Source organism: Scleropages formosus, chromosome 17, assembly GCF_900964775.1.
Source record: "Scleropages formosus chromosome 17, fSclFor1.1, whole genome shotgun sequence".
NCBI lineage: Eukaryota > Metazoa > Chordata > Actinopteri > Osteoglossiformes > Osteoglossidae > Scleropages > Scleropages formosus.
In genome coordinates, this window is record NC_041822.1 from 23,280,248 (window position 1) to 23,306,778 (window position 26,531).

Consider the following 26,531-nt stretch of genomic DNA (forward strand, 5'->3'; position numbering starts at 1 on the left):
CTCTCAGACATGTGACTGCAATGTTTTACAAAGTTTCACTCACTCACTCTCAAGGTTCCTCCGAGTTTTATGGAGGACAAATGTTTGAATGTGTAAGAACACAAATGATTCCCATTGGTCAAAAATGAGATAGCTGATTTTTAAAATGAGTGTAACAAGTGAAATTTGCATCAGATCATATTTCGCAAAGACAAGTTATTTACACATCTTAAAAAGTACAAACATCCTTTAATGTACGTTGCTCTGTGACGTTCAGGAGAGGGTTTTCCTAAGAGAAAGGCGGCCTATTCGCTTAGATCAGTTGAGATCAGGGACCAGAGATGGAGGTCCTACGGAGCTGGTGAGAACAGAATGACCAAAGACATTGGCGTAGGAGTCCTTGAGGAACTGAATGTAATTTTGAAGGCTTCGGTTGGTGCTGTCCGACTGCTCCAGTCGGTCCTTCGTGTCCTGTATCTTAACCTGCAGTCGACGCTCAGCCTGGGTAGGGAGGGGGTCACACAACAGCAAATGGGGGCGTTTAATCAATTTGAAGGAAGTTCACCGCACACCTCCTAAAAACAACAATTCCACACAGATCTTATAAATAGTCTGATTCAATACAAAGTATTTCGTTGAATAGGTATTGTGTTCCATACTTAAAAAAGTGTTAATTTCTGCATTTGACATCTTGGTGAAAGATCGGTCCTTCAAATTCCATTTAAGGCGTTAGAGAGCACTGTCTGCCAGAACGACCAGATACAAGAACCGCTTTCTCCCCTCAGGCCATCACTCTCATGAACAGTTAACATTCCCCTATAGGTCTCCTGTCAGTGCAACATTATCCAACCAGTTTTTGTAATTTAATTATTTTCTTTTTTTGTATTTATACTACTATTCATACTTCCGTATTTGTATACTCCGGGGGTGTGGTGGCGCAGTGGGTTTGGCTGGGTCCCGCTCTCTGGTGGGTCTGGGGTTCAATTCCTGCTTGGGGTGCCTTGCGATGGACTGATGTCCTGTCCTGGGTGTGTGCCCTCCCCCTCCAGCCTTACGCCCTGTGTTTCCGGGTTAGGCTCCGGCTTGCCACGACCCCGCTAGGGACAAGCGGTTCAGACAGTGTGTGTGTGTGTGTGTGTGTGTGTGTGTGTGTGTGTGTGTGTGTGTGTGTGTGTACTCTGTAAATATCTTATTTATTCTGTAATTCTGTGTCATCTGTTTGTCTGTAAATACTGGAGGGACCTAGAAGCACAACAAATTCCTTATGGGCATCAGCATACTTGGCCAGTAAAACTCATTCTGATTCTGATAAATGTCTTGCACAACTGCTTGTAATATTATGTTTAAACAAAGGCAATTAATGTAAGAAAAACAAAACTAAAAAAAAACGGTAAAACTAGAATTTATTCCCTGACCACTTGAAAAGCTGATTAAGGGTTTGTTTGAAAGAAAAAGGTCTACTGCCACCTCCTGCCAGTACTCGAGAGCTTGGAAAATGCATCAATTCAGAATTTCTGCTGACCTCTTCTTTGCTGCGGCGAAGTTGGGTGAGCTCCGATTTTGTGAGGCTCAGCTGCGTTTCCAGATCCAGAACCCTGGAGTGAGAAGAGCGCTCCCTGGAGACAGCGCGTTCCAGGCTCTGATCCACCTGCAAACACAGCGAGTCCAGGGAGGGAGCGAGAAATTCAATCTGCCTACCGCCCACCAAGGGACACGCAGCTGCCTTAAAAGCCCTCGGTGTAACTAAAGGATTCTGTGTACCTGACGCCTGGCGTCACCAAGTGCGGCCTCCACCTGCCGGGCCAGACCTTCGCACTCCTGGGACTTTTCCTGCAGCCGCAGCTGGTTGGTATGGATCGTGTCCTCCCGCTTGGCAAGGACCTGGAGTAGCTCCCTGTTCTCCGAATTTGCCTCCTCCAACTTCCTGTTGCGGTCATGGGGGGGAAAACTCAGTGACGAACGAGGTAAAACAACCATTCCCTTACAGGAAAACAAGAAGACTTTCTGACTTTTCCAGATTCTCCACTGTGTGCTTCAGCTGCTTGTTCTCCTCCCCCAGTAGCAAGTTCTTCTCTCGCAAGGCCTCAGCTCGGCTACCTTGGTGTTCTACCTGCGAAGAGCGCGAACCGAACATTCACATGTCGGAGCCTGACGATGATTAAAAAGTCCTTTTCCAAGGGCACAGTAATCATTGTCATCATGCAGTATGAGCATGTTACTAACAACCACGGGTGGGTGGCGAAAGGCATCCCACTGCCAGACGCTCGAACCTTGAGGCGGAGCTCCGCGAGGGCGCCGCTCTGCTCGGCGCTCCGCCTCTCATGGGCATGCACCTGCTCCTCCGCCTCGCGCAGCTGCAGCTCGGAGCGCTTCAGCATCCTGGGCAGCGGCTCCAGCGCCGACAGGCGATCCAACAAGTGCTTCCGCAGCACCCCCATCTCCTGCTCCAGCTCTGCCCGCGCTGCCTGAGCCTCCTTCTCTGCCAGCTCTGCCTTCACACAGTACTCATCCGCCTCCATACGCACCTTCTGCAGCTACAAAGCGCAAACAGCACTTTAACAAAGGGTCCCCACAATGTACCCTTGGTAATTCATAAGTAAAACCTTTATAAATGTATATTGTTTATATTAACTACTCTCTTTGGCCTGCAACTGTCATTCATTCCATCAGTGTGGGTGGCTTCGTTTGTTCCTTATAAACTGCTGTTGCCTACCAGGTGTTTGTGAGACAGGTAAATGTAAGTACCTGGCCCTTGTAATTGTCCAGCAGGGACTCGTACCGATTCACAGAGGCTTTCAGTTGCTGTGTTTCAGACTGGGACAATGTGAGCTTCTCCTCCATAGAAGACAGACTGGCCTTGAAAGGAGTATGAGAGAAAAGAGAACATAAAAATAAACATCAGCCACAGATGATACCAATTTAATAAAGAATCTATAATAGTTGTTAAAGTGAAGGAATGCCACGTAAACTAGGATTTTCCATTCCATTTTGTATTTCACAGCCAGCAAAGAGCAGATGATTCCACTACTGAAGCACAGCTTATGACACCGGGACTTTTTACAAAAGAGATGTGTTAAGAGACCCTTCTTGAATGTCCAAAGGGATTCAGCACTCCTGAGGGAGAAAGGGAGCTCATTCCACTACATTGGCTCAAATTCAGCTGAACAGCAGTTTCAGCCCAGACCGCATTGCAGACAAACAATGACATCATGATAAACAGTACAGGACCGCGCAGGACCCAAACTCACCATGAGCCTCTGGTTCTCCAGCTTTACAGAGGTGCCATCAGAAGTGAGGCGGTGCAGCCTGTCCATGATCCCCTCCCTCTCAACTCGGGCCTTTTCCTCAACACCATGAAGCTGATCTCGTAGGTCAGAGAGCTGGCTGTGCAGGACACACTGGGGTTACTGTCAGCCAGCGCGTGGCAGAACAAGGACACAAATACTACGAGAAGCAGATTAATATACAGATGAACAGAAGCCAGAAAAATGAGATTTCAATGACTCTTGAAGCTCGAAGTAACAAAACACATCAAGAAAATAAATACACTTAGAATGGTGCCTAAATACATAGCAATCGTTGTGCGTCACTTTGGAGAAAAATCACAAATGTGCTTTGTCAGCTGTATTTGCAGACATGCAGGTACTTTTGGAAACCCTTTCATGATGGAATATCACCTTGTTTGTGTGTTTCACAAATGTGCAAAAGAAATCAACCAATTAACAGCATGAACTTTACTACATAGAGTTCACTAAGTTGTATGATTAACAACAAAATACAAAAAGCCAAATGGCGATAACGTGCAACACTTTGCGTGGAAAAGCTGAGTCAAATCGCCTCTCCGTTTCCATGGCAACCCCTGCCCATTCCACTGATGGCTCGGTCGGCCACCCACTTGTTGAGAACTGTGATCTCCGTCTCCAGGCGGCTCTTCTCCTTCACTTCCCGGGCGTGACGACTACGCCAGCTCTCCGCTGCCGCCAGGGCGTCTGCCAGCTGGGTCTCCTGCATTGCGACACACAGACATGTGACTCAGTGCCCAGCAGCATCATGCACTATCCGCCAATAATCCGGCCAACCTGCAGCAGGGTTGTTAATATAAAAACAAATAACTAACTGTACGTTTTTAATACAAAAGCTGTAGTAATGCACCATTAAATTATCATTTTATTTCAGTTCCTTTGAAAATGTGACTTTATTATTATCAAATACAGCAATACATAGAGAGTCACATGACTGCATCCAAATCTCTCCCGTTGATGTAACACACTATTTGTATTGTTCTTTGAGATGTAGTTCACTTTGGAGAAAAGCATCTGCTAAATTAATAAATGTAAACAGAATTAAAACATACTACTGCTCTACTGAATTTTCAGTAAGAAGCTCATTCTATAAACCCATCTGGCTGCATATTGTCATAAAATAACACATGTATAAAAGTTCCTGGGCCATAGGAGGACACTCCCTTTGCTTCCCACCTTCTCCAGCAGCTGAGCCGTGAGCTGACCCGCTGTGTCCTCGCTGCGCTCTGCCCGCTGCTTATGCACCTGTGTCGCCCGCTTCAGTGCCTCCCTGTCTGCATCGCCCCGCTGCTGCAGCTCCTTCAGCTGCTCCTGCAGCCGCTCCGCCTCCTCCTGTTGCGCCCTCACTGTGCGTTCCAGGTCCTAGCCAGGGGAGCACAGGAGAGCAGAAGGTGACGATGCAGCAACAATGGACAATACGAGGGAAAATCAACTATATATGCATTTACTTTTTGCCCATTTTTCCAATTCCAGTTTTCTCCATCCCTGAGAGGAAGCCGACAGTGGACATTGTGTGCTCCTCTGATTCACATCCCAGCCAGTGAGATTCCTCAGCTGCACCAAAGATCACGTGCTGAGGAGGCACGAGACACAGGACTGCGCGTTTTCATAGCGGCCAACCTGAGGGCAGACACACCCTGGCCAGGACACACATAGGCTGAGCTCAAGAAGAGCGCTTTTCACTGACTGAGAAAGCTTGCACGGCTGAAAAGGACACAACATGCATCGTGGGCCAACAGTGAATGCAAGCAGGAAGGGAAACGGCTACCTGAATCTGGACAGACAGTCGACCGTTTTCCGCTTCTTTTGTGCGCAGCTGACCCTGGAGGAGGGCCCGGGTGGTCTCCAAAGCTTTGGACAGCTCCCCTGTGCTCCTCACATTCTCCTGAACACACATGTCTAGTGAGACTCAAATAATCAAGGAACACGAGTAAATGGCCGAGTGGACGAGTGCAGAGCACGTACCTTCTCAGACTCCAGAGAAGTCGTGAAATGCTCGAGCTCTTTCTCCTTCTCTTTTAGTTTTGCTACTAGAAGCTGAAAAGAAAGAGAAAGCAGAAGATCCTTGTATTAAGCATCTGATATCATTAATCCATCCATCCTTCCATCTTTAATAACAGCTTATCCGAGCAGGGTCGTGGTGGCCCAGAGTTTATCCTGGAAGCATAGGGTATAAGTCAGGGTACACTGTATAATGAATGCCAGTCTATCACAGGGCAATCTTGCGCGCACACACACACACACACACACACACACACACACACACACACACACACACACACACACACACAACGGGTAATAAACAGAGTCCATTCAACCTGAAACATGTCTTTGTACTATGGGAGGAAACCAGAGCACCAGGACGAAACCCACACAAAAAAACAGATGGTGAGAACATGCAAACACAACAGACTGAGCTGGATTCAAACCCACGCCGCAGCACATTCCGGGAAAGAAAGGAAGAAGAGAGATGGTCTGGAGAAAGAAAAGTAAATTTGAGGAAGAAATGAAACCAAGAAGCACCTGAAACACAAACCCACCATATTCTCCGCCTCCGTATCTGCCAGTTTTCTCAGTATCATCTCCATCTTCTCTGACAGCCTTATGGCATCTGTCTGATTGGCCAAAAAAAGATACAATATTCATTATTATATTCATATTTATTCATTTAGCTGATGCTTTTCTCCAAAGTGACTTACAATGTTAACTTACTTACAATTATTTACCCATTTATACAGCTGGGTAATTTTACTGGAGCAATTTAGGGTAAGTGCCTCGCTCAAGGGTACTACAGCTGCAGGTGAGATTCAAACCCACAACCCGTGAATCCAAAGGCAGCAGCTTTAACCAGTACACTACCGCCTGCCCCCTAGTTAAAGTATTTCACTACTGCGTCACCGAATTCTTGCCGTATCATTTATGTGAAAATGTAGTTATCCCCTTTATCCAAATGGTTTCAGTGGAGTACATCTTTCCTCCTGGAATCTGAACCAACAAGATTTTGATCAAAATTCCGCGCTCTCACTTCTCGGCCGTGGTGTTCCCTCAGGAGTTGCCTCAGGGAGCGGTTGGTGCCCTCGAACGCGTCCAACTTTTCCATCAGCCGCTTCTTCCGCCTGTCGAGTTCGGCAGCGTCCGACCGGGTCAGCTGTTGGTCCTGCAAGGGGCAGAGGGCAGGCGCAGCGAGAAGGTCACCCGCTTCGTCATCCTGCCTTCGCGGTGAGACCGCAGCAGCGAGTGACAAGTGTGAAAACATGACACTGGCTGCGAGGCAAGAATAATAAAACTGCCATGAGTCAAATCAGCCTCCTGACAGTCAGCTGTTCATTCTTTTTTTCATTTTTGTCCACTGTAGAGGACAACATTTTTAAGTGCCTCTCCCAAACTGTACCTGGTACATTAATGACTCCTAATGCCTCTCGAAGAAAATATTCTATACTTTTAAATGTTACCGCACTGTTAGGGGTGGGGCTTGGGCACCTTTGTAGAAATTGTACAATTATATTGAGAAACATTTTCGTTTCTGGGTCTCTGGAACGTAATTTTGAAAATGGAACCAACCAAAAGATTCCAGGTTCTGGCATCAAGAAGAGCTCGATTAATGCAGATCAAAAGCAAGGTACTTTACCATGACTTGGTTCACTTCAAACGTCTAACTCCACACGGGAGGAGAACTGAAGACTGTCCATGCAGCGTGTTTATTATTTAACACTCCTCAGCCCAACTGGCCCCGCGCGGCACCCCCATCCACTCACAATCCGCATCCGGGACATCATCTCCTGCAGGGCTGACAACTGCTGAGTAGCTGCTGCTCCATCCACCTCCACCTCCACCAGCTTTCTCAGGAGAGCCTCCTTCTCCTGCTGCGCGGGGTCTGCTTCTAGCCTACAAACACAGATGACCCAACTCAGAAGCCCACAAAGCATCCTGGGAGAATTCTATCTTCTCGCCATCATAAGCCTCCACCATTCGCGGGGAGACGGACAGGAAGTGCGGTGCCAGCTCCAACCTGCTGAGGTCGGTCTCCTCGCGCATCTTCTCGAGGGACTGCCGCAGGAGGGCGTTCTCTCGCTCCGTGACCTCCAGCTCTTTGGTGACCTCCTCCAACTTCTCCTCCTGCTTCTCGATAACACGTTTCGAGGCGCTCAGCTGCTCCGAGCGGCGCTCCAGCAACTGCTCCTTCCTCCGGAGCTCCGCCTCCAAACACACAGCCCAGATAAACACATTGAGTGCGAAAGGAGGGACCTTTTCTTCATCGAATTATGGAGGGTGCACCTCCTCATGGGTATGACCAGACTGACTGTGGACAGTTACCAACTTCTCTTCCTTCTTGGGAACCAACCTCATTCTTGAGGGATCCAACTTCGGCCATCAGGCTGTCAATCTTCCTCTCGTACTGATTAATGCGGCCATGCAGCAGCTCTTCCTCATCGGTGGAGAGGTCTCCCGAGCGCAGAAGAGGACGGGAAGAGTCAGGCTCCGGCACCGATGTCATTTCCAGCCGATGTGTTGGACTCTGAAGGAAATGCAAACACGTTCGGTGACCACGGGCATCATTATAAAAGCGAAAAAAAAAAAAAAAAAATCCCAGAAGGCACATCAGACCTGGACAAAATCAAGCCAGTGGTTAACTAAGCGCAATTTCCCTCTGGGATTAAGAAAAATGTCCTTAATCAATTAATTAACTAACTAACAAGCCAAAACTCAACATGAGTTTGTCAGAGACCTCCCACTTGTAGGAAATGTCACGTATAGAGGCTTTGCCAGGGGGGATCCAGGGGGCCTTCGTCTTCATCCTGGTGGTGGTACAAAGGCTCCCGGCCTCCTTTCTCATCCTGCTGTCCTTCATCTTCATCTGCCAAAGAGACCTGAGTTCACTTTTCAGAAGTCCAGCAAAAGCCGATGTCTAATTCACTGTATTTTTAATGGTACCTAGAACACGGAAAGGTAATAATCCCATATTGTTGCCATCACGTTTGCATTTTTTGTTTTTGGTTTGTTTTGGCTTTTTAAATTTTTTTTTTTTGCCATCCTTTCAGCTGTGAACGACTGCCGACCTGGGGTGTTTTCGTGAACGAGGCCTGGCCACTCTTCTCCACGTGAACGTGCACGGGCGTAGACTCTGGAACGTGAACGTGCAGAGGCGGCGAGGAGGAGGAGTGCGCTGGGCTCGCCTTCCTCTGTTGGGAAAACACAGTGCAGTCCTGTAAGAGTCCATGTCGAACCGTTTAAGAACAACAACAAAATCACTTACAAGCAACAGCAAACCTGGTCAATTTCAGCCATTGGCAAAATAATGAATATTTTTGCCTGTTGACAACACACGACACCACAAGAATAAGGAGTTTGAGAGATGTCACTGCAAGCAAATCACAGCAGCATGTGAAAAATAAAATCACATTTATTTGTATTTATTCATTGTTAAGTGTTAATAGAATAATAGCAGATTATTGTTTATTGTAATTATTTACATTTTAGGAATTGCCTCACAGTGAAACGGAAGTAGTTGTCAAAATACACTAAAGTGAGTTTAAAACACTGACGTGCAGTAATAATCGTGCAACCGCATGTTGCAAAGTTCATGTAATAATGTATGAAATTTAAAATCAAAACTACATTTTTCAAAACACAGTACGAACGCAAATTATATTAAACTTCTTAATTTATTTGGAATAAAAGCCGTGCATTAAGAGCATAGCAGCGAAAAAAACAAATTACACGCAATTTACAATTTTATATCTTTTCTTACCATATGAAAAATCAAAAACGATCTGCCAGTTACCGTGTTTTACTAGGGTAACTAACTGTCGAGTTCCTCTCATTCTCCAGAGCAACTCCGGCAGCGCTCCACTTCCGGTTAGCGTTTTCCTTGCATTTGATTGGTCAATTTAAAATCTCTTTAAGACCTCCGCTGTATTGTGATTGGTGGAAACCTTTGAGAGGGGCGGTCTTTTCCATATTTCTATAGGCAGCGTTTGGGGGCGTAACTGACGGATTGCTATGGCAACGGGCCAAAACAGTGCTAGCACCGTTCGAGCTCCTATTAAGACTGCAGAAAGAATTTGCTTATAATAAACGAAACAGTTTCAGCGATTCTGCTAACTCTGAGGTTTATTTTGTCTTCTTGTGAGGGGTACTTATTAAAAATAGATTTTTAATGCTAGTTTATACTATTATTGCCTTTGTCCAAGGTAGCTCACACTAAGTTTTGTGTATCAGCTACTTACAGTAAAAATCACCCAACTGTTTAAATGGGTAAATGAGTGTATCAGCTCAGAGTAAGTAGCTGATCAAAGGTGCCACAGAACCACAAGGACAAAGTTTCTACATCCCACAAGTTTCTTTCAGTCACAGGGTGTGGCCTGGCTCCTCTTCCTATGAATGGAGATTAATTCACACAGGAGATCAAGACACAGGAATTTTTGTTTTATTGCACATTTATACATCTCTATTTATTTTTTTAAAGAATCACATTCTTAAGCATGTACAATGTACAAAGACTGTTCAGACCAAATGTATACTTCTGCTACACTGCAACCCACATGAAACGCATTTGACTTTGTAGGTGCCACTAAACTGTGCATGCTTACTACGCCAAAGATAATTCAAGAGAATGGACATCTTTTTTATAACCGTTTCATGCTGGAGTTCCAAATCCTGCTCCTGAAGAGAGATGTATATGCAGGTTTGACTAACCAGTCAGTTCACAGCCTCATGTTTGAAGCCTAAAAAAAAAACAAAACGGAAAATGTTCTCTGGAAACAGGTCTGCTTACAAATCTGATATACCTCAGATGTTGAAAGGGATTACTTTAATCGCTTGCTTATTTCTCCCCTCACCACCCTGCAGAGGAAGTCTCTTAGTAAAATGTCTAATAGTTTTGCAATCGAGTTATATTACTGTGCAAATACTTCAGTAAACACCTGCATACAATGAGCTGTCCATCATTTAACAACCTTTGGATACATTCAGCTGTTACAGATCTTCCTGCAACACAGAAGATTTCCAGAATACCTCTGTACAGACCAAACTCCCAGTAGCCATCTAGAACCTCCAGGAACAAAGAGCTGCATAGTAAGTGAAACAGTACAATAAAACAGAATATCCCCCCTCCCCGATACAGTGTTAAAACCAAAGTACCACAATTATCCAAAATCAGAGATGGGTAATGATGTAGGCTGGTTTTGTTAAACTGAAAACCGATTGAGAACACACACTTCCATGAAGCATAACTGATTCAATCAAGTCATTAGAGGCATCCGAGAGAGCAAAGATGGTTTTGCAAAGCCCTGGTCTAAACTCCCGTAAAACGGAAGAGTCGGCCACTAAGATCCACGGATTCGCTTTTGCGGAACACAAGCAGGTCCTCCTAATTGCCGTATGTTCTGATTCTAAAAACAGTCATTGGCCTAGCAAGCTGTCACCTTGAAAGTCAGTTTCAGCAATTTCTCTGAGCGAAGTGCACGGTAAGTGCTGCCAGACCAGCCCCGTCATTTCCTGCACCGGTAGCTGCATCACATTTTGCCCTCGTGAAGCTGGATAGCTTTGTCCATGCGCCCGTACCAGGTCTTCACCTTTGTGTTCTCCATCATGTCCTCAAAGGCCTGGAGGCCCTCCATCACTCTCAGGACGCCATACACAGCCTGAGGAAAAAGGACACATATCAGAGACTAAGACTTAGAACATGAGATGGCATGGGGGATGTTCGGTGGAAAAACTCTTTACAAGTGTGCAGCACCCATTGGCTCTGACGTTTAATTTGGGTTTACAGTTAATCAAGAAGATGGCAAACCCTGCACAAGAAACGATTCGGCAGGTGCACATTAACGTGTCCAACAGGTATCCCGGATCCCTTACTAGATCTGCCAAGTTGGGCTGATTGCCACCCATGAACTTTCTCTTTTTGCCAATGGCCGACACCCACTGGTTCACGGCTTTGTACAAGTCCTGCCGAACATCATCTTGCAAGTTGTGCCTGAGAAGAGAAACATCCCGGAGCTGAACGAAACGCTGACGAGAGACGTCGACATTCTGCTGTTAGTAAATGCATCTAAACATGAGCAATAAGAGCAGCGAGCAGGCCTCCAAAAATGGACTTTTCTTCAAAAAATAAGTTTACAGGAGTGAAATGTACTGTTTCTGCTTTAACATCACAGAACAAAAATATTAAAGATGCACCAAAACATCCACATACACAAAGGCTTAACACACAACAAACACTGCAACACAAGACCATAAAAACTGCCAAAGCTGCATTCAAAATGGTAAAAAAAACACTTGATCCGCTCAGATCTACTCACATTTTAAACAGCTTAGAAAGGCACCTACCTGCTTTTCAGCCTCTTTGAGATGAAGTACATAGCAACCGCCCCCATGTACTTGGCAAATACACCTTCCAAAGACCCAAATTTGCCCTCACGCACTATGTAGTCGAAGGAGGCCAGGGCTTCGCTGGGGGTGCGGTAAACGTTGGGGGAGATCAAATGCACCAGCCAGTCATCTGCCCACTGACGCCACTTCATCTCCTCCCTGAGGCACGAAGAGAAGGAAGATGGGTGCTTTAAAACACGGATAAAAATAGCGCAATTTCCAAAATAACATAGTTCCGCATGACCGATACAAACTAGGGGGGAAAAAAGGCCATTTGTGACCTTTTATAGTCACAACAAAATGAGGCCAAATGTGACCTACTTCTGGGAGTCTTTCTCTGGGTACAACTTCTTAGATTCAGACTCAGTCAGCATCAGCCAGTACTTGTTGCTGTACTCAACCACCTCCTTCCCCTTCTCGTTCTTGGATCGAAGCTCTGGGTAACAGATAATAATCTGAGGAACTGTCTTTTCCCTACAGAGAGAGCAGGATTATATTTAAAAAATAAAAAAAATAAAAAAAGGGGGGGCAAATGGTCACCAATTCTTAAAAGGTTGCTTTATCAATATAACATTAATAAAGGAAATGAAGATACATCATCCATCAATATTATGTTTGTTCACAGTACTTGCAGTCTTGCTTTGAAGACCCCTTGCGATGTAATATAAAGTTCACACCAAAGACGTTTTTTTCGATACTCATCTAGATATTTAACCCAGTATTTTCCGAAGACGGTTACATTTCAGAATATTCTACTAACATCTCATTACGAGCGTTCAGGGCTCTGCATCCCTCTGTTGTGCTTAATAAATAAAAACTGCTGTCCATCACCCTGAGGTTCAAATGCAAAAAAAAAAAAAAAAAAAAAAATACTCCCCGAGTTTCCTCACCTGCTGATCATGTAAGTCTTCAAAGCGCTGATTATTACAGAAGAGTCATTGATTTGCTGGCAAATACAGAGAAATAAATCAATCGCCTTTCACCTTCTACGACGTGCCAATGAAGGAAGTAATACGTTTTACTGCAAAGGCATCTGCTTACCACGGTCCCGTTGAGCACCACGATGGGCACTTTCCTGTACTCGGACCACTTGATCTCCTGCCGCATGACGGGGTTCACCTCCACGATCTCATAGGGGAGGCCATGGTAGTCGAGGAAAGCTCGCACCTTGCTGCAGAACGGGCAGGTTTTGTACTGGTACAGAGTTAACTTGAGCTCGCTGGTCTGATCCTAAAGGGGGCCAAGTAAACATGTGACCCACAGACCCCGTGGGAACTTGACACGCTCCCAAAAACTACTAGTTATTACGTCACTCTTACCACCATTAACTTTTTAGATAGCAGATTTAGGGACAGCTCAGATGCTAGCGTCGTGTCTAGACCCAAAGGTCGCAGGTTCGAATCTCACCTCCAGTTGTACCCTTGAGCAAGGTACTTACACTTATTCACTTAGCAGATGCTTTTCTCCAAAGCGACTTCCAACGAACTCTACGTAGTGTTATCAGCCCACACGCCTTATTCACCGCGGTTACTTACACTGCTAGATACACTACTTACACTGGGTCACTCCTCCATACATCAGTGGAACACACACTCTCTGTGACACTCACACAATCAAATCAATGTCGGTGTCAATTTTTTAGCCATGATTTATGCGGCAGGGCGCTCTCACTGTATCTCTCACTCTGCACCAACTCGGAGTAAGCGCTTCGACTGCAGCAGAGTGGGATTCGAACCAACAACCTTACACAAGGTGACTGCTCCTGCTGCACGTCATCATCATGGCATGGGATGGGTTCCCAACCCACAATGCTTAGCAAAGACAACGGGCTGGCAGGCCAGTCTCGGTCACATCTTTAAGATGATCTTACATCGGACCTCTGCTCCGCCAGGTGCCTCTGGAAGGAGCCTCTGAGGGTGTAGATGAGGCCCAGTCCGCCGCCCAGGAGGAAGGCGCACCCCACGGCTCTGCTCCCGCCGCCGCGCAAAGGCAGACCGCTCCAGAGTCTCGGACGGAACCCCGGGCCGCCGGTTCCGTAAGCCCTGCCCGGGCCGTGCAGGTGTGCTCTCGGAACCAGATTCGAGAAGCTCCCCGGCCTGCAACGGTACAGCGGGAGAGAAAGCCGACTCAACCGGGCCAGCGCTCTCACACTGGCGGCCGCCATCTTTGTTTTACATAAATGGACCCACAATGCATCTGGTGACGCAAGAGCTGTAGGAACGTGTCGCACGCGATTGGCTTAAAAAGCGCGTCATCTTGTTCGTTGGTAAGTTTCATGTCGACTTAACCACCTATTTGGCGCACAGCGCCATCTATCGCTAGAGAGTGTAAAAGGAGGAGAGGAGCTGGTCAGGGCTTCAGTCCAGTTACAATCATGTGAATAGTGGGTTATAATTTTTATTTATTATGGAAAATGTTTCATGATAAAAAGCCTTCACACCTTTTTATATGTTTAAATATTTATCCCCTAAAATACTGTGCAACACTCATTAATGAAGGGATTTTTTTTTGGACAGATTTCCACCACACCATTTAAAATTCAGAAAATATATTTGAAAAGAAGATAATTTATCTGATGCTTTTCTCTAGAGAGATTTAATGTGTAAAGCTACATATTTACCCATTCATGCAGTTGGGTATGGAGCAATGTAAAGCAAGCACCTCATTTAGGATTACTGGAACAGGAGATTCGAACCTACAACCACTACGCTACCTGCTGCCCTGGGACTCCAAAACTCCAAGATTTCAAGAGTTTAACAGACGATTTGTTACGTTAAGGGACTGAATTCAGAGCTGGATCCTTAATTGTGACATAAGTGCCTCTTATCTGTAAACTTTACATTATTCTGATACACTTATATTCATACCTCAGTAATGTATTTATTTAAAACAGTTAAAATTATTTTACACCAGTTAAAATTACAATATATTTTAAACTCATTCGAACAAGTATCCTTTATTTACCTTCCTAGATTTCAGGTTTGACATCAAAAAGGTGGCTGTTTTACAACTTGTATTGTTATGTATTATGTGTAAACACAGAAAGCTTCATGTAGTCACTGTCACAAAGGAATAACAAACCCGTGACATATTTCCCAAAGGCCTGAAGTAGAAACAACATTAAAAACATCTCATAACCAAATCCACATACAAGGTAACCCTAAAATATTAAGCTCTTCATTACCTTTGTGTGAAAGAAAATTACTTTCTCTGCACAAGAACCCTTTAAGACCCCATCCTATAAAGTTCCGACAGATAGGATTTTTTTAAAAAAGTGAATAAAAAGGTGGCAAAAAAGTACTTTACCTTCCCCAACACTAAAAGTCTGTCAGACAAATAAAGAATTTATTCTCTATGCAATATACAATAAAATTAGCTTCCCTTAGCACAATTAACTAAGAAATACAGAGAAACAAAAGACAATTAAGGTTTGTGCTACAATAATATGTTTGCAGTTTGTTTCAGATTCCTGATATGTAAGACATAGAACTACTGTAATTACATCTAAATGAACCAGAATAGGATTTATTTCATATGTATAATTTCAACCTCAAAAAAGCAGTTTTGATATACAAACAAATCTAAAAATACAATTTATTTCTAGTTCAATGGAAATTCTGACAACACCTGTGCTTAATATTGTTTTAAAATAATCTCTACACCCTTGCAATAGCTGGAACGGAATACCTCTGAGCTTTGCTGGCTTTTTAAAAATATAATAAAAATGACCAAGCACATTTACTATGGCTTTTTATAATTGTGTTATAATACGGAGAAACCTATTCCATAGATGCACACACACTAGCAGGTGTTCCTGGCGCAATTCAGGGTGAAAGGAGGGCGAGCGACTCCCATGAACACGGGGGCATAAACCACAATCCAGCCCAAGGCCAAGGGCTTCGGTGGTTCGGTCCAGACCCGCCCCACACGTGTCGGGCAGCCTCAAGCACTGAGATTCCAAGGACCAAGAGAAAGTGCTGCTAGGAAAGTAAGTCCATAATTATGGTGTCTAAGTCACAAGAAGACCTTCAGAAAAGGAAAGATCAGTTTTTTTACTCTATGTTCTTGTAAAGAAGAAACAATTAAGGTCTCGCACACAAAAAATTCACACGAAAACAAAGACCGAAAACATGTGCAAAACATAGACAGAAAAATAGAAAGCGAAAAGAAATAAATTAAAAAGAAATTCAACCAATCCTTTAAACGTCTTTTCCCACTGTCCCATAAAAAAAGATTCCTGCTGGATGCTGGGAAGAGAAGCAGACCGGTTTCGAATCTCACACCCGGTATTGTAAAAGCATGGTTGACGATCTCGCACACTGGAAACCAAAACCAAGGGCTCTTTTTCTTCCAGCTGTCACTTCTGAGAGCACTGCAAGCTCATTTTGTAGTGTCCATGGGTTCCTCTCTGAAGTTCCTACAGTACTCCATCACCTTGCTGAAAACAAAAACAGAAATGAGGGATGGGGGATGGGGGATGGGGGGAAATGAGCAGGAGCCCAGGAGTCTTCGCTGGAAAAGACAATCGTTGAGTATTAAAGCAGTCTGGTGGATCTGAATCAGAAAGCGGCAGCTGTGTAATACCGTGCCATGTCCTTGGTCTCCGCCTGCGACGTGTCCATCTCGAGGACCCCCTGCAGTAAGGCCATTCCTCCTTCTCTGATCAGTAACGGGCAGTATTTATCCGCTGAGCATGGAGGTAATTGAAAGGAGGAGCATGATGAATGAGTGACACTGCCCATGTGGGCTTCTTTACTTTAAAAATGACTGTGAAAGCAGACTAAACTACTGTCTGAGCAACGGATGTTGGCTGTAGCAGTGATTCCCCAGGAGATACTCACGGTATACAAAGACAAGGTTGTACAGAGCCCATGTGGCCCAGTACTGACTGACGGGAGCAATGCTCTGGGGTAGCAGACGCAGGATTGGCTCAAAAGACCTAGAAAGAAGATGTTACACAGGTAAGAAAAGATACTGCTCTCGCTGTTCAGACTTAGGCCTCCCTGTGTGTGCATCTTACCAGCAAGTAGTGCAGCGGTTAGAGTTGTTGCCCTGCAATTCAAAGACCCAGGTTCAAATCCCTGCTCCTTTCTGAGTACCACTGATGGAAGTACAAACTCTGAATCAATACATACAGTACAGTATGTGCCCCACTGTATAATGGGTAGATCATTGGAAGAAGCCTCACAGCATAAGCTGCTTTGGAGGGAGGTGTCAGATAAATGAATAAATGTGCACTGACTCCTTCTAATACAAATAGTTAAGTTGTGAATTCTCAAAATATGGACATTTCCAGTTTATTTTTTTTTAATTTATTTATATATTTTTAATTGTACTTTCTTCACTTGTAGATTTTCTAACTGCCATCTGTATTTACAGAGACAGCCAGTAGTAATGTGCACACAAAAAGAAGAGAGGCCACCGCGATGCGGCTCACTTCTACCGTGTTTACCGCTCGTGTCTGGTGACGGTGATCAATAATAAGATGAGGAACCTTGCACAGACTTATGGGATGAGTTCGACAACAATGAGCATTAAATAGGAGTCTGTGGAAACAATATACTTTATTTTTATTTTTAGTCATTTTGAATTAGTTTTAAGTTCAATGTAGCTCAAAGTTAACAAAATACAAGCACAAAGTACTTGTTATAATACAGATATCTGAGATTTTCAGAGGACTCAACCAGGAAATAAACTGAGGGAGACGTGTTTTTCATAAACTCTTTAAAGTACAAGCGACTTTGGATTTACAAACAAACTGAGTTACGAACACATTTCTGGGCCCATTGTGTTTTTAGGCTAAGGAACTTGTTTAATGTCTCTCAACTTCTTTAATTCAGCTTCAGCCTCCTTCCTTTCACTGACCTGTATCAGTTCTACATACTCTACCTGTCGTCCTCTTGCAGTTCACTGTTTGTATCTGTCCTTCCCACCTGTAGTTGATGTTCCTGCGCGAGTTGACATCCCAGCTTCGGATGGCTGCTCTCATCCTGTCCATGACCTCATCCCGGCACGATTCCTCCACGGTCCAGACTTCGGGTCCATCGAACATGATGTGGGACAGGACTCCACATGCATTATAGGACACCTCAATGCCGTCCGCCTTGCTGTCCAGCAGGTTACTGCGCACACAGAGACAGACATTTACTACAGTTATTACACTGTTAACCGTTAAAAGCCTTTGGATTTGTCACTTGAAAAATGAATGTATAAATCCCAAGAAAAGCACTGCTGTTGTAATCTTGAGTAAGACATGAAATCTGATTGGTTGCACATAAAATCAAGCTTCATTAAGAGGTAAAATTACAAACTATGCATCTTGCATGTGTTATAAGCAATTACTAACAATAAAACAATTTTAAAAATTAAAGGACATGCAAATTCAGCCACATTGGACAGCAGTCACTGCTACCAAGGGAATGGTCTCATGCAGGTTGGACCAGAGAGAGAGGACAGCAGGGACACAGCTGGATGACCACCATGTTTCACCTGAACACTGTGATGAACTGCGGTGTGAGCAGCTGCGGTCTCAGTGCCTTCACCTCGGCCACGTTACCCAGCAACCCCAGCATGTTGCGGTGCAGCTCCTGCTTGTCTGGGAACGTCTGATTGGCGGGAAAAAGACACATGAGGTGTAGTGTCATTGAGAGACAAAAGAATATAAGAAACTACTTATAACAAATTAATTAACAGCAAATTATTTTACTCATGGTGTGGAAACCAAATTCTGTCACAACAAAACACTCTGGCATTAAAAATCTGGCTGAAACATATGAAACAACGAACAATCTAATTCCACGTCTCTGTTTTGCAATTTAAAGTGAAAAGTGGAACTGAAGGGGCAGTGAAACAGTGAATTACACCAAATGCGACTTGTTTCATTTCACATCTTTCTTTGTCGATCTCATCTGGGGAGAGACGGGGGGGCTCTGATGTGAGACTCGCCTCCAGACATTGAAGAAAAAGGCTCATGCCCTTGGAGTCGAGGAACATCTCGCAGTTATCGGGCGTCTCGTCCGTGATGTTCCACAGAGCACTCCACGAGAACTCCATCACCTGGTCACACTGTCAGCAAGACACAGGAGACACCAGGTTGTTCAGGCTCGAGAAGGATACCGTTAGTTTACGAAACACGGTATTTGTTGCGGGTTAAGCCTCACCATCTTGTCCTGCAACTTCTTCTGTATCAAATTCAACATTGTCTGAGAAGAGCAGAAAGGAGGAGGGTCAATTGCAGGAAAAAGCCTTGCAGTCAGAGGGTAATGGTCAGTTAGGTGGTTTCCTGTACCGTGACAAAGCCCATCTTTCCCACGGCCTCCTTGTGGTCGTTGTCCACCTGGCAGACCAGAGCGTTGCAGAGGTGCACGGCGATTCGTTGGATGGACTCATCTTGCCATGCGGGCTCCAGGATGCGCAAGAGTAGCTGGTTGACCCGCAAGTACTGGAACTCCAGCTCCTCGGGGATGGAGAAGTTGCACAGTGTCAGGCAGCAGTTCCTCTGGACCTGAATGATGGAGGACAAGAAGCTGGAGTCATGACACTATGAGAGCACTGTTCTGTGAGAAAGACTGAGACACACCACAATATGGAACCTTATACCCACACTCAGTTGAGTTCCGTTACTCTACAGCCGTTTGTATAATGACATTTTTGTATCTTGTTTTACAGCACTGTACTTTTTATTTTAATGCAGCTTAAAGTTAAAATATTCAACTGCAAAGTTTAGCTTTTCAAAGAACTTATCTTTTTTGTTATAGCTGTATGAGACTTTTACAGATCCAAACCTGGAAGTAAACTGAGGCAAGTTTGTATTATTAACCTTTTAGTGAATGTGGGTTAGCGGTTAAAATAACTTTGGAGTTACGAAAAAGTTCAATTATTAACAGTGTACCTAAAAGTAGAAAGATCTTCCTAAATCACGAAAAGAGAAATGATTACGAAACAGGTAAGTGTGGTTGACACACAGGAGTCACAGCCTCAGTTAGAATATGCGTAAGAACTGGAAGTTCCTCCTCGGTTTTTCACAACTTAAAGATATACTCCTTTATCATTTTTTTAATCCATCAACTCACATCTTTCTAACTGCCTTTAATCCTAACTAATCCATGTACATTTTCTTCTCCGCACAAAAGTGTGCAGAATCATAATCGTTGTGTTATATCAGTACTGGGGGGTTCTTGCTCCTTCTACCCACCGTGACCTCCTGGTACTCCTCCATGCCGTTCAGCACCACCTGGATGACCTCCCGTCGCAGCCTCACACTCTGATTGGTGCGGTACTCTGTGTTGGTGAGGTAGAACAGCGCTGCGCTGCCCGTCACCTGAATGTTCTTGTTGTATTTGTGAAACTTCAAGGCTGCGATCACCAGCTGGAAAAAAACACGGGAGGCATTGATTTTGTACCTGTGCACCATGAGTTGCTGTGGGGCCAGCAGAACCAGCTCTGGCCAGGTAAAGCCAGGTGAGGTAACAGCAGTTCAGGTACGGCATTGCCAGGTGAGTGCCCACCTGCAGTGCCCGGATCAACTGGCTGCAGTGCTGGATCCTGGCGATGTCGAAGAGATGGTTGATGGCCCTGTGGGCGACCTCAGGGCGCAACTCTGTGTAGGCCTCAATGGCATTCAGGATCTGGTCCTCGTTCCTCGTACCCGTGACCTGAGCAAGGAGGCAGGCAGGCCCGACAAAGAGGGAATTTAACCAAAGTAAGTCAAAACAGCTACAACAATCAGGATTGAAAAGATGTAAAATTTCTATTAAATTTTTTTCAATTTTTTTTTTTATTTCTTACAGCTGTAGCTATCCAGGAACTTCACCAACGAATAAAATAAACTTTTAGTTGATGTAACTTGGAGGGTAGAGGTAAGCTACGGGCAGAACAAATTACAAACAGCTACACCAGACACACACAGTATACTGAACTACACCTAAGGCATGGGCACCAATTTTATAACACCTCAAACATCATATCATTTTACAAAGGAACTTTTACACCTGCACCACTGAGAGTATCCTGACAGGAAGCATCACAGCCTGGTTTGGGAACAGCACCCAGCAGGACAGAGGGGCTCCACAGAGGGTGGTGCGTTCAGCTGAACGTACCATCCGAATGGAGCTCCCTGACCTGCAGTCTATTGACAGCAAGCGATGCTGGAACAAGGCCAGGAAAATATCGAAAGACTTCAGCCGTCCGAGCAACGGACTCTTCTCTCTGTTGCGGTCAGGGAAGCGTTTCCGCTCTCTAAAGGCCAACACAGAGAGGATGAAGAGGAGCTTCTTCCCTCGGGCTATTCGGGCCCTCAACCAATACAACACCAAGGACTAAAAACCAGTCACCTCCAGGAACCACTCCACCTCTGCTATTCCATTTCATATATACAAACTCAAACTGAACTACCTGCGTGATCTTGCACATTACATTGCCCTGTTGCACACCAGATTGCACTACATCTTATGCCGCACAAATTTTTATAATTCATTGCACATCTGTTTATAGATATTTATATATTTTGCTCTTACATATGCATAAATAGATTGTTTTTTTTTTCAGATTTTAGCACCTGTTATTTATCCTTTTAGATTGTTATGTCGGACAGCTGTAAAAAGCATTTCACTGCACATCGTACTGTGTATGGTTGTGTATGTGACAAATAAAATTTGAATTTGAATTTACTGCTGAGCAATAATTTGTAGACTGTCCCTTTTTATCATGTGACCGTAATGACGACTGCTGTACCTCTAAATCAAAACATCCTCATCTGCCTCTTCCATTTCACCTACAATTTTATGCAACCAGGCACAAAAAACAAGGTAAACTAACAAGGTGGACACCTTGTATGCTGGAATATGAGTCAGGTTGCAGAGCGAGGTGTCGTACAGCCCCAGAAACTGCAGTGGCCTCTTCAGGTCCCGGAATGGGAAGATGCTGCTGTCTGAGGGCTCGATGCTGCCAGAAGAGAGAAAAAGAAGAAGACTGGACAGTGTGTATACTCCGGTCACAGACTTAACACTGTGAAATCGGTTGAGACCTTCAAGGAGGACGCTCACCTGGAGCGGCTTAGGGCTTCCTCGTAGGGTGGCACGATGCAGTCGTCCACAATCACATTACACGAGATGTCCAGAGAGACCAGGTGGCTCAAGTCCTGCACGATGCCTGTCAGGGTATTTCTCGAGAGCTTGAAACTGAAGCTGCGCTGGTTTTCGCGGGAGATGTCCAAGTGTCTGTGGGGTAAAAACAAATGGACACTGGTAAAATGGTGAAAAGTGGTGATGGTGAAATGGACATGGATAAAAAATGGGAGTGAAAGCTGGGTTTCTCCGCAGCAAAAGCAGAACACAACCCCACACAAGTGAGTGGAACACTCCAAGACATGAACAACAGATTTAGGATCATGTGGGAAATAATTTTTTTGTAATGCAAATTAAAACAAATCCGTCTTTGAAAATCAAGAGAAAATTAAGGGCAAAAAAAAAATCACGCTATAAAATATAATTCCAGAGGATTACTCTTCCCCCCAGTGCCTTGGTCTGGGAGGTTATTTCAGATCAGTAAATCAGCAAACTGCCTTCTTTGTTTACTTGTTCTCCGCTTTCTTTTTATTGTCATTTGTGTCACCCATATGTAGAGGACAACAGGTGGCATAGTAGTTAGAGCTTTTATCTTGCACTCAAAGTACCCAGGTTCAACAGCTGCCATACCCTTGAGCAAGGTACTTGCCTTAAAAATAGCTCCAGTAAAAATTACACAGCTGTAGAGTAAACAGATAAGTAGGCTAACACTCTAAGTCACTTTGGGGAAAATCATGAGGTCACTTTGTTGAGAAGAACACTATAAAAATAACTTGAATAAAACAATTTAAAATGTTCACCTGGACAAACTACACCCAAACTCAACACCCACACCAGTATCCCAGCATGCCCTTGTGCCGCCTCTCTTTACCGGAGGTTGCTCAGCTTCACAATGGTGTGGATGTGCTCCTCTGACAGCTCCACGTTGTACAGCACCAGGGAGGCCAGTGTATCCTTCCACTGCAGCAGGAACTTTGCTCTGGGGATCCGGATACCAGACAGGTCCAGAGAGACCAGGGTGGGGAGAGGATGCAGCAGGGCCTCCACGTCCACGGGGAGCGCCAGGCCGCCCAGGTTGAGCAGCCGCAGCCGGTCAAACCCCTGGAATGTGAAGTCTGGCTCTGCTCGTCTGGATGGGTTCCCCTGGTCGTCCAGGGCCTGGGTGTTCAAGCCCCTCCGGCGGAATATATTGCTGCAGCCATAGAGGCTGAGGGAGACCAAGGTGTGTCGGAAGTGGGTCAGTGTCTTCAGGCTGCCTGATGTCAGCTTGTTGCAGTAGATCAGGTGGAGCTCAATCAGATCCTGACGTCCGAGGGGGTAACAGACAGACGGCAGAGGAACTGAGTACAACTGGCTCTGCTGTACCTGGCAAGTTCAGGCAGTCACCGTGACAGGACTTGACAGATCCGAAAACGGTCTAAAATTTCCATTACACTGGCACCTCGTGTTAAGAATCGTCAAATAAGATTTCAAAGATAAGAAAAGGTGGGCATGTTTGTAAGTTACATGTTCTTAATTTTTCCATCTTCTAAAATTTTGGTCTCAACGTGGCCTGTCATTACCCTCCGAGCCAACAGATGGCAGTAAAGAGCAACACAAACAGAACAGGAGTGTGGGGACCCCAATGTTGAATTCACGTGAACACGGGGGACGCTGGACATGTTTATGGAATGAGTCCATCACGTTTTTGTGTATCGCAGTTCACAGAAAGTATGGGAGGAATTTTTAGAAAATAGCTAAACGATGAAAATTCAGTTTCATTTAAATTGTTTGTATATGTGAAAAATCGTAACTCAACCATTTCGTAACACGAGAAGCCGGCGTATTTGGAACTTGGGGTAACCAATATCAAGAGAATCATCAAAAGGGAATGTCGAGAACATTCTGGAACTTTTCTTCATGGGATTTAGACTTACACTAGACTTAGACTCATTGGGATTTAGAGCATCAGATAGACCACCCTTAAAATAAAGAACTGTTCACCGCTATTATGGAAACTTGTATTAGTACTTGTTACTATTTGACAGCTTCACCCCTTGTCAGATGACACAAAGACAGATGAGACCAGGTGAGATAAAGTGAGAACAGGTGAACCCAGGTGAGACCTGAGAAGTGCTTCAGAAGTGACACCTGCTTTGCGATGGCTTCCAGGTCCCTGTCACGCACCACGTCGTTCCTGAGCTGCACCCGCTTGAGCCTCGTGCTGTAGGGGTCCGAGAAAAGCGTGAAGAAGCCGTCATGCTTTTGGAAAGTGCTGTCTGTAAGGACCAGCTCCACGTACCTGAGACAGGAGGCGGGAGAGAAGTTGTCAGTGACTCCAAGGGGTTACAGGTGAACATGAAGTCAGTTCTGCAGGTGCCGTTCAGACAGTAAAGGAGAAAAGTGACATGTCAAATGTTTTCACAAGAACTGTCACGATACTTAGTTCAAGGGCAGCAGCTGTCATAGATGTTAGAGCAGAGCCAAGCCTTATAACTTTAACCATCAAGGTCCTTACCCTGAATTGTCACAGTAAGGATACAGTGCTGTACAAATGGAGAAATCGTTAGGTAATCAACTGTTAAATCAGTATAAAGTTAACATTCTTAGAAGCCTTTTACGATTATTTATTCATTTATCTGACCCTTTTCTCCAGTGACTTACATTAACATTCTTTTTTTATTTAGAACATGCTTTTCTTCAAAGCTACAAGCACCCCAAAGATCTTTGACACATTAGGTTTGTAACACAAAGCTACTTACAGTGATTTAGTAGTATATACAGCTGGGTGTTTGTGACGGACTGGCGTCCCGTCCTGGGTGTGCCCCCTTCCCCCTCTGGCCTTACGCCCTGTGTTGCCGGGTAGGCTCCGGTTCCCCGTGACCCCGTAAGGGACAAGCGGTTCTGAAAATGTGTGTGTGTGTGTGTACAGCTGGGTGACTTTTACTGTATCCATTCAGGGTAAGTACCTTGCTTAAGGGTACCCTATGAGGAGCAGGGATTTGAACCCAGGACATCTGAAAGTAAGTCACCCTATTGATCATAACAATAGCAACAACAATAATAATGACGATGGTCATGGTGGTGGTGATGATGATGATGATTATTATTATTAGGCATCTGGAATAGTGAAGCAGCAAGGGGGGGGAGTAACGAACGCCAAGGACCCACGTGTTGAGCAGCCTGTCGCAGATCTCGCTGGGCAGAAAGACCCCCCCGCTGAGGCTCAAGCTGCCCTCGGCGCTCGTGCGACACATGGTGCCCCCCAGGTTGCGGAGGCAGCGCGCGGTGCAGATCTCCGCCAGGGACTCGGGCCGGTCCCCAGCCTGGGCGGGGCCCGTTTCCATGGAGACTGAGCGACACCGAACCGGGGAGAGGTTCGGGGGAGGTGGGGGGGGAGGGGAGAGAGGGGAGGGGTTGGGGGACCCTCACGCGCACATCGGGGGACACCGGAACCTGTGTGATGTCAAAAAAAAAAAAAAAAGTGGAGACAGCGAGCGAGTTACCTTCGATACACGGCGCGCGCGCGCACGCTCACACAGAAATGACGGCGATGCAAAACGGACGAGTTCGTAACTACAGTCACAGTGTACCAAGCTGTCAGAGTAAAGAAAAAAATACTAAGGACTGACACACACATACAACGAAGCGAAGTGTGAGAAAAAGAGAAAGTGCGCGGTGTGTGAGAGTGTGAGCGGCAGGCAGCGCGAGCGCCGGAGTCGGGACGTGTGACCTGGCCGGCTCGTCACGTAGGAACACACCCGCTAGTATTAAGCTAAATCATGTAGTGAGTAAGTTGTAAGGGCTGTATCGGACGCTGGCTGCTTAAAACTGTTCCCCTGAATGTAAAATTAATTACAATTAATTAATTGCAATTCCCAGGAGGACACCGCACACACAGACAGATCTGACGAGCGCTGTGTCAGTCCGTCACTCCGCGCGCCGCGGGTCCCTGCGGCGGTGTTGTGTGTCGTGTGTGAAGCTCGTGTCAGCGCTGTTCTCTCACACACGGTGTCAGACACACTCCTACCCGAAGGCCCGCAGCGCTCCCTCCTCCTCCTGGCGCTCAATAAATGTGCGATTATTCACTTCTTTCCGCTCTTTCTCGCCCTTTTTCTCCGCTGTCAACACAAGTCTAAGCACTTCCGGCAGGCGCGCGCGACAGGTCAGACTTCTTCCTGTGTGTGTGTGTGTGTGTGTGTGTGTGTGTGTGTGTGTGTGTGTGTGTGCGCAGAACACAGTAGGCTACTTTGCTGGAAACACATTTACAGCACAAGTCGGAGTGCATCTATACACTAGTACACAGTACATTTACAGCACATTTACAGTACATTTACAATAGTACTTCCAGTACATGTACATTTGAGCACACTGTACATTTACAGTGCATTTACATTACTACACACAGTACATGTTCAACACACACTGTACAATTACAGTAAATTTACACTAGTACACACAGTACATTTACGCTATATTACACACTGTACATTTACAGTAAATTTACACTATAATACAGGCAGTAGATGTACATTTGAACACACACTATACATTTACAGTGCATTTACACTATAGTACACACAGTAGTTACAGTAAATTTACACTAGTACACACACTACATTTACAGTACATTTACACTATAATACACACAGTAGATGTACATCTGAACACACACTGTACATTTACAGTGCATTTACACTATAGTACACACAGTACATGTACATGTTTCAACACACACTGTACAGCTACAGTAAATTTACACTAGTACACACAGTACATTTACACTATAATACACACAGTAGATGTACATTTGAACACACACTGTACATTTACAGTG

At 45.1% G+C, this 26,531-nt stretch overlaps 3 protein-coding genes across 7 annotated transcripts; all 3 read right to left on the reverse strand.

The window, feature by feature from the left end:
- Nucleotides 1–242: 242 nt before the first annotated feature.
- Nucleotides 243–9,137, reverse strand: LOC108921877 (outer dense fiber protein 2-like). Of its 3 annotated transcripts, none has more exons than XM_018731596.2 (19): nt 9,031–9,137; nt 8,339–8,461; nt 8,008–8,136; nt 7,624–7,797; nt 7,291–7,478; nt 7,037–7,166; nt 6,307–6,438; nt 5,822–5,896; nt 5,247–5,318; nt 5,050–5,166; nt 4,458–4,643; nt 3,875–3,984; nt 3,228–3,363; nt 2,725–2,835; nt 2,250–2,513; nt 1,989–2,089; nt 1,741–1,903; nt 1,502–1,627; nt 243–480 (listed from the first exon to the last, which is right to left on the reverse strand). In XM_018731596.2, the coding sequence occupies exons 1-19, from the start codon at nt 9,031–9,033 to the stop codon at nt 298–300; spliced, it is 2,523 nt and encodes an 840-aa protein (XP_018587112.2). In that variant the 5' UTR covers nt 9,034–9,137; the 3' UTR covers nt 243–297. The 3 variants fall into 3 exon arrangements, with proteins under 3 accessions (XP_018587112.2, XP_018587111.2, XP_018587113.1); XM_018731595.2 differs by having other exon boundaries at nt 8,339–8,485; XM_018731597.1 differs by lacking the exons at nt 8,008–8,136; nt 8,339–8,461; nt 9,031–9,137 and having other exon boundaries at nt 7,596–7,670.
- A 563-nt stretch (nt 9,138–9,700) lies between these two features.
- On the reverse strand, nt 9,701–13,820 carry ptgesl (prostaglandin E synthase 2-like). Of its 2 annotated transcripts, none has more exons than XM_029259539.1 (7): nt 13,529–13,820; nt 12,693–12,881; nt 12,542–12,597; nt 11,973–12,125; nt 11,610–11,810; nt 11,139–11,256; nt 9,701–10,924 (listed from the first exon to the last, which is right to left on the reverse strand). In XM_029259539.1, the coding sequence occupies exons 2-7, from the start codon at nt 12,756–12,758 to the stop codon at nt 10,796–10,798; spliced, it is 723 nt and encodes a 240-aa protein (XP_029115372.1). In that variant the 5' UTR covers nt 12,759–12,881; nt 13,529–13,820; the 3' UTR covers nt 9,701–10,795. The 2 variants fall into 2 exon arrangements, with proteins under 2 accessions (XP_029115372.1, XP_018587114.2); XM_018731598.2 differs by having other exon boundaries at nt 13,522–13,820.
- Nucleotides 13,821–15,683: 1,863 nt separating this feature from the next.
- LOC108921862 (protein zer-1 homolog) lies at nt 15,684–25,091 on the reverse strand. 2 transcript variants are annotated; one of them, XM_029259753.1, is made up of 15 exons: nt 24,866–25,091; nt 23,882–23,996; nt 22,587–23,017; nt 21,695–21,868; nt 21,479–21,593; nt 20,159–20,305; nt 19,846–20,019; nt 18,940–19,155; nt 18,812–18,853; nt 18,597–18,716; nt 18,141–18,256; nt 17,585–17,773; nt 16,493–16,590; nt 16,236–16,338; nt 15,684–16,089 (listed from the first exon to the last, which is right to left on the reverse strand). In XM_029259753.1, exons 1-15 carry the CDS (start codon nt 25,039–25,041, stop codon nt 16,032–16,034), a joined length of 2,274 nt encoding a protein of 757 aa, XP_029115586.1. In that variant the 5' UTR covers nt 25,042–25,091; the 3' UTR covers nt 15,684–16,031. The 2 variants fall into 2 exon arrangements, with proteins under 2 accessions (XP_029115586.1, XP_018587092.2); XM_018731576.2 differs by having other exon boundaries at nt 23,846–23,996; nt 24,866–25,090.
- Between the last annotated feature and the right edge of the window lie 1,440 nt (nt 25,092–26,531).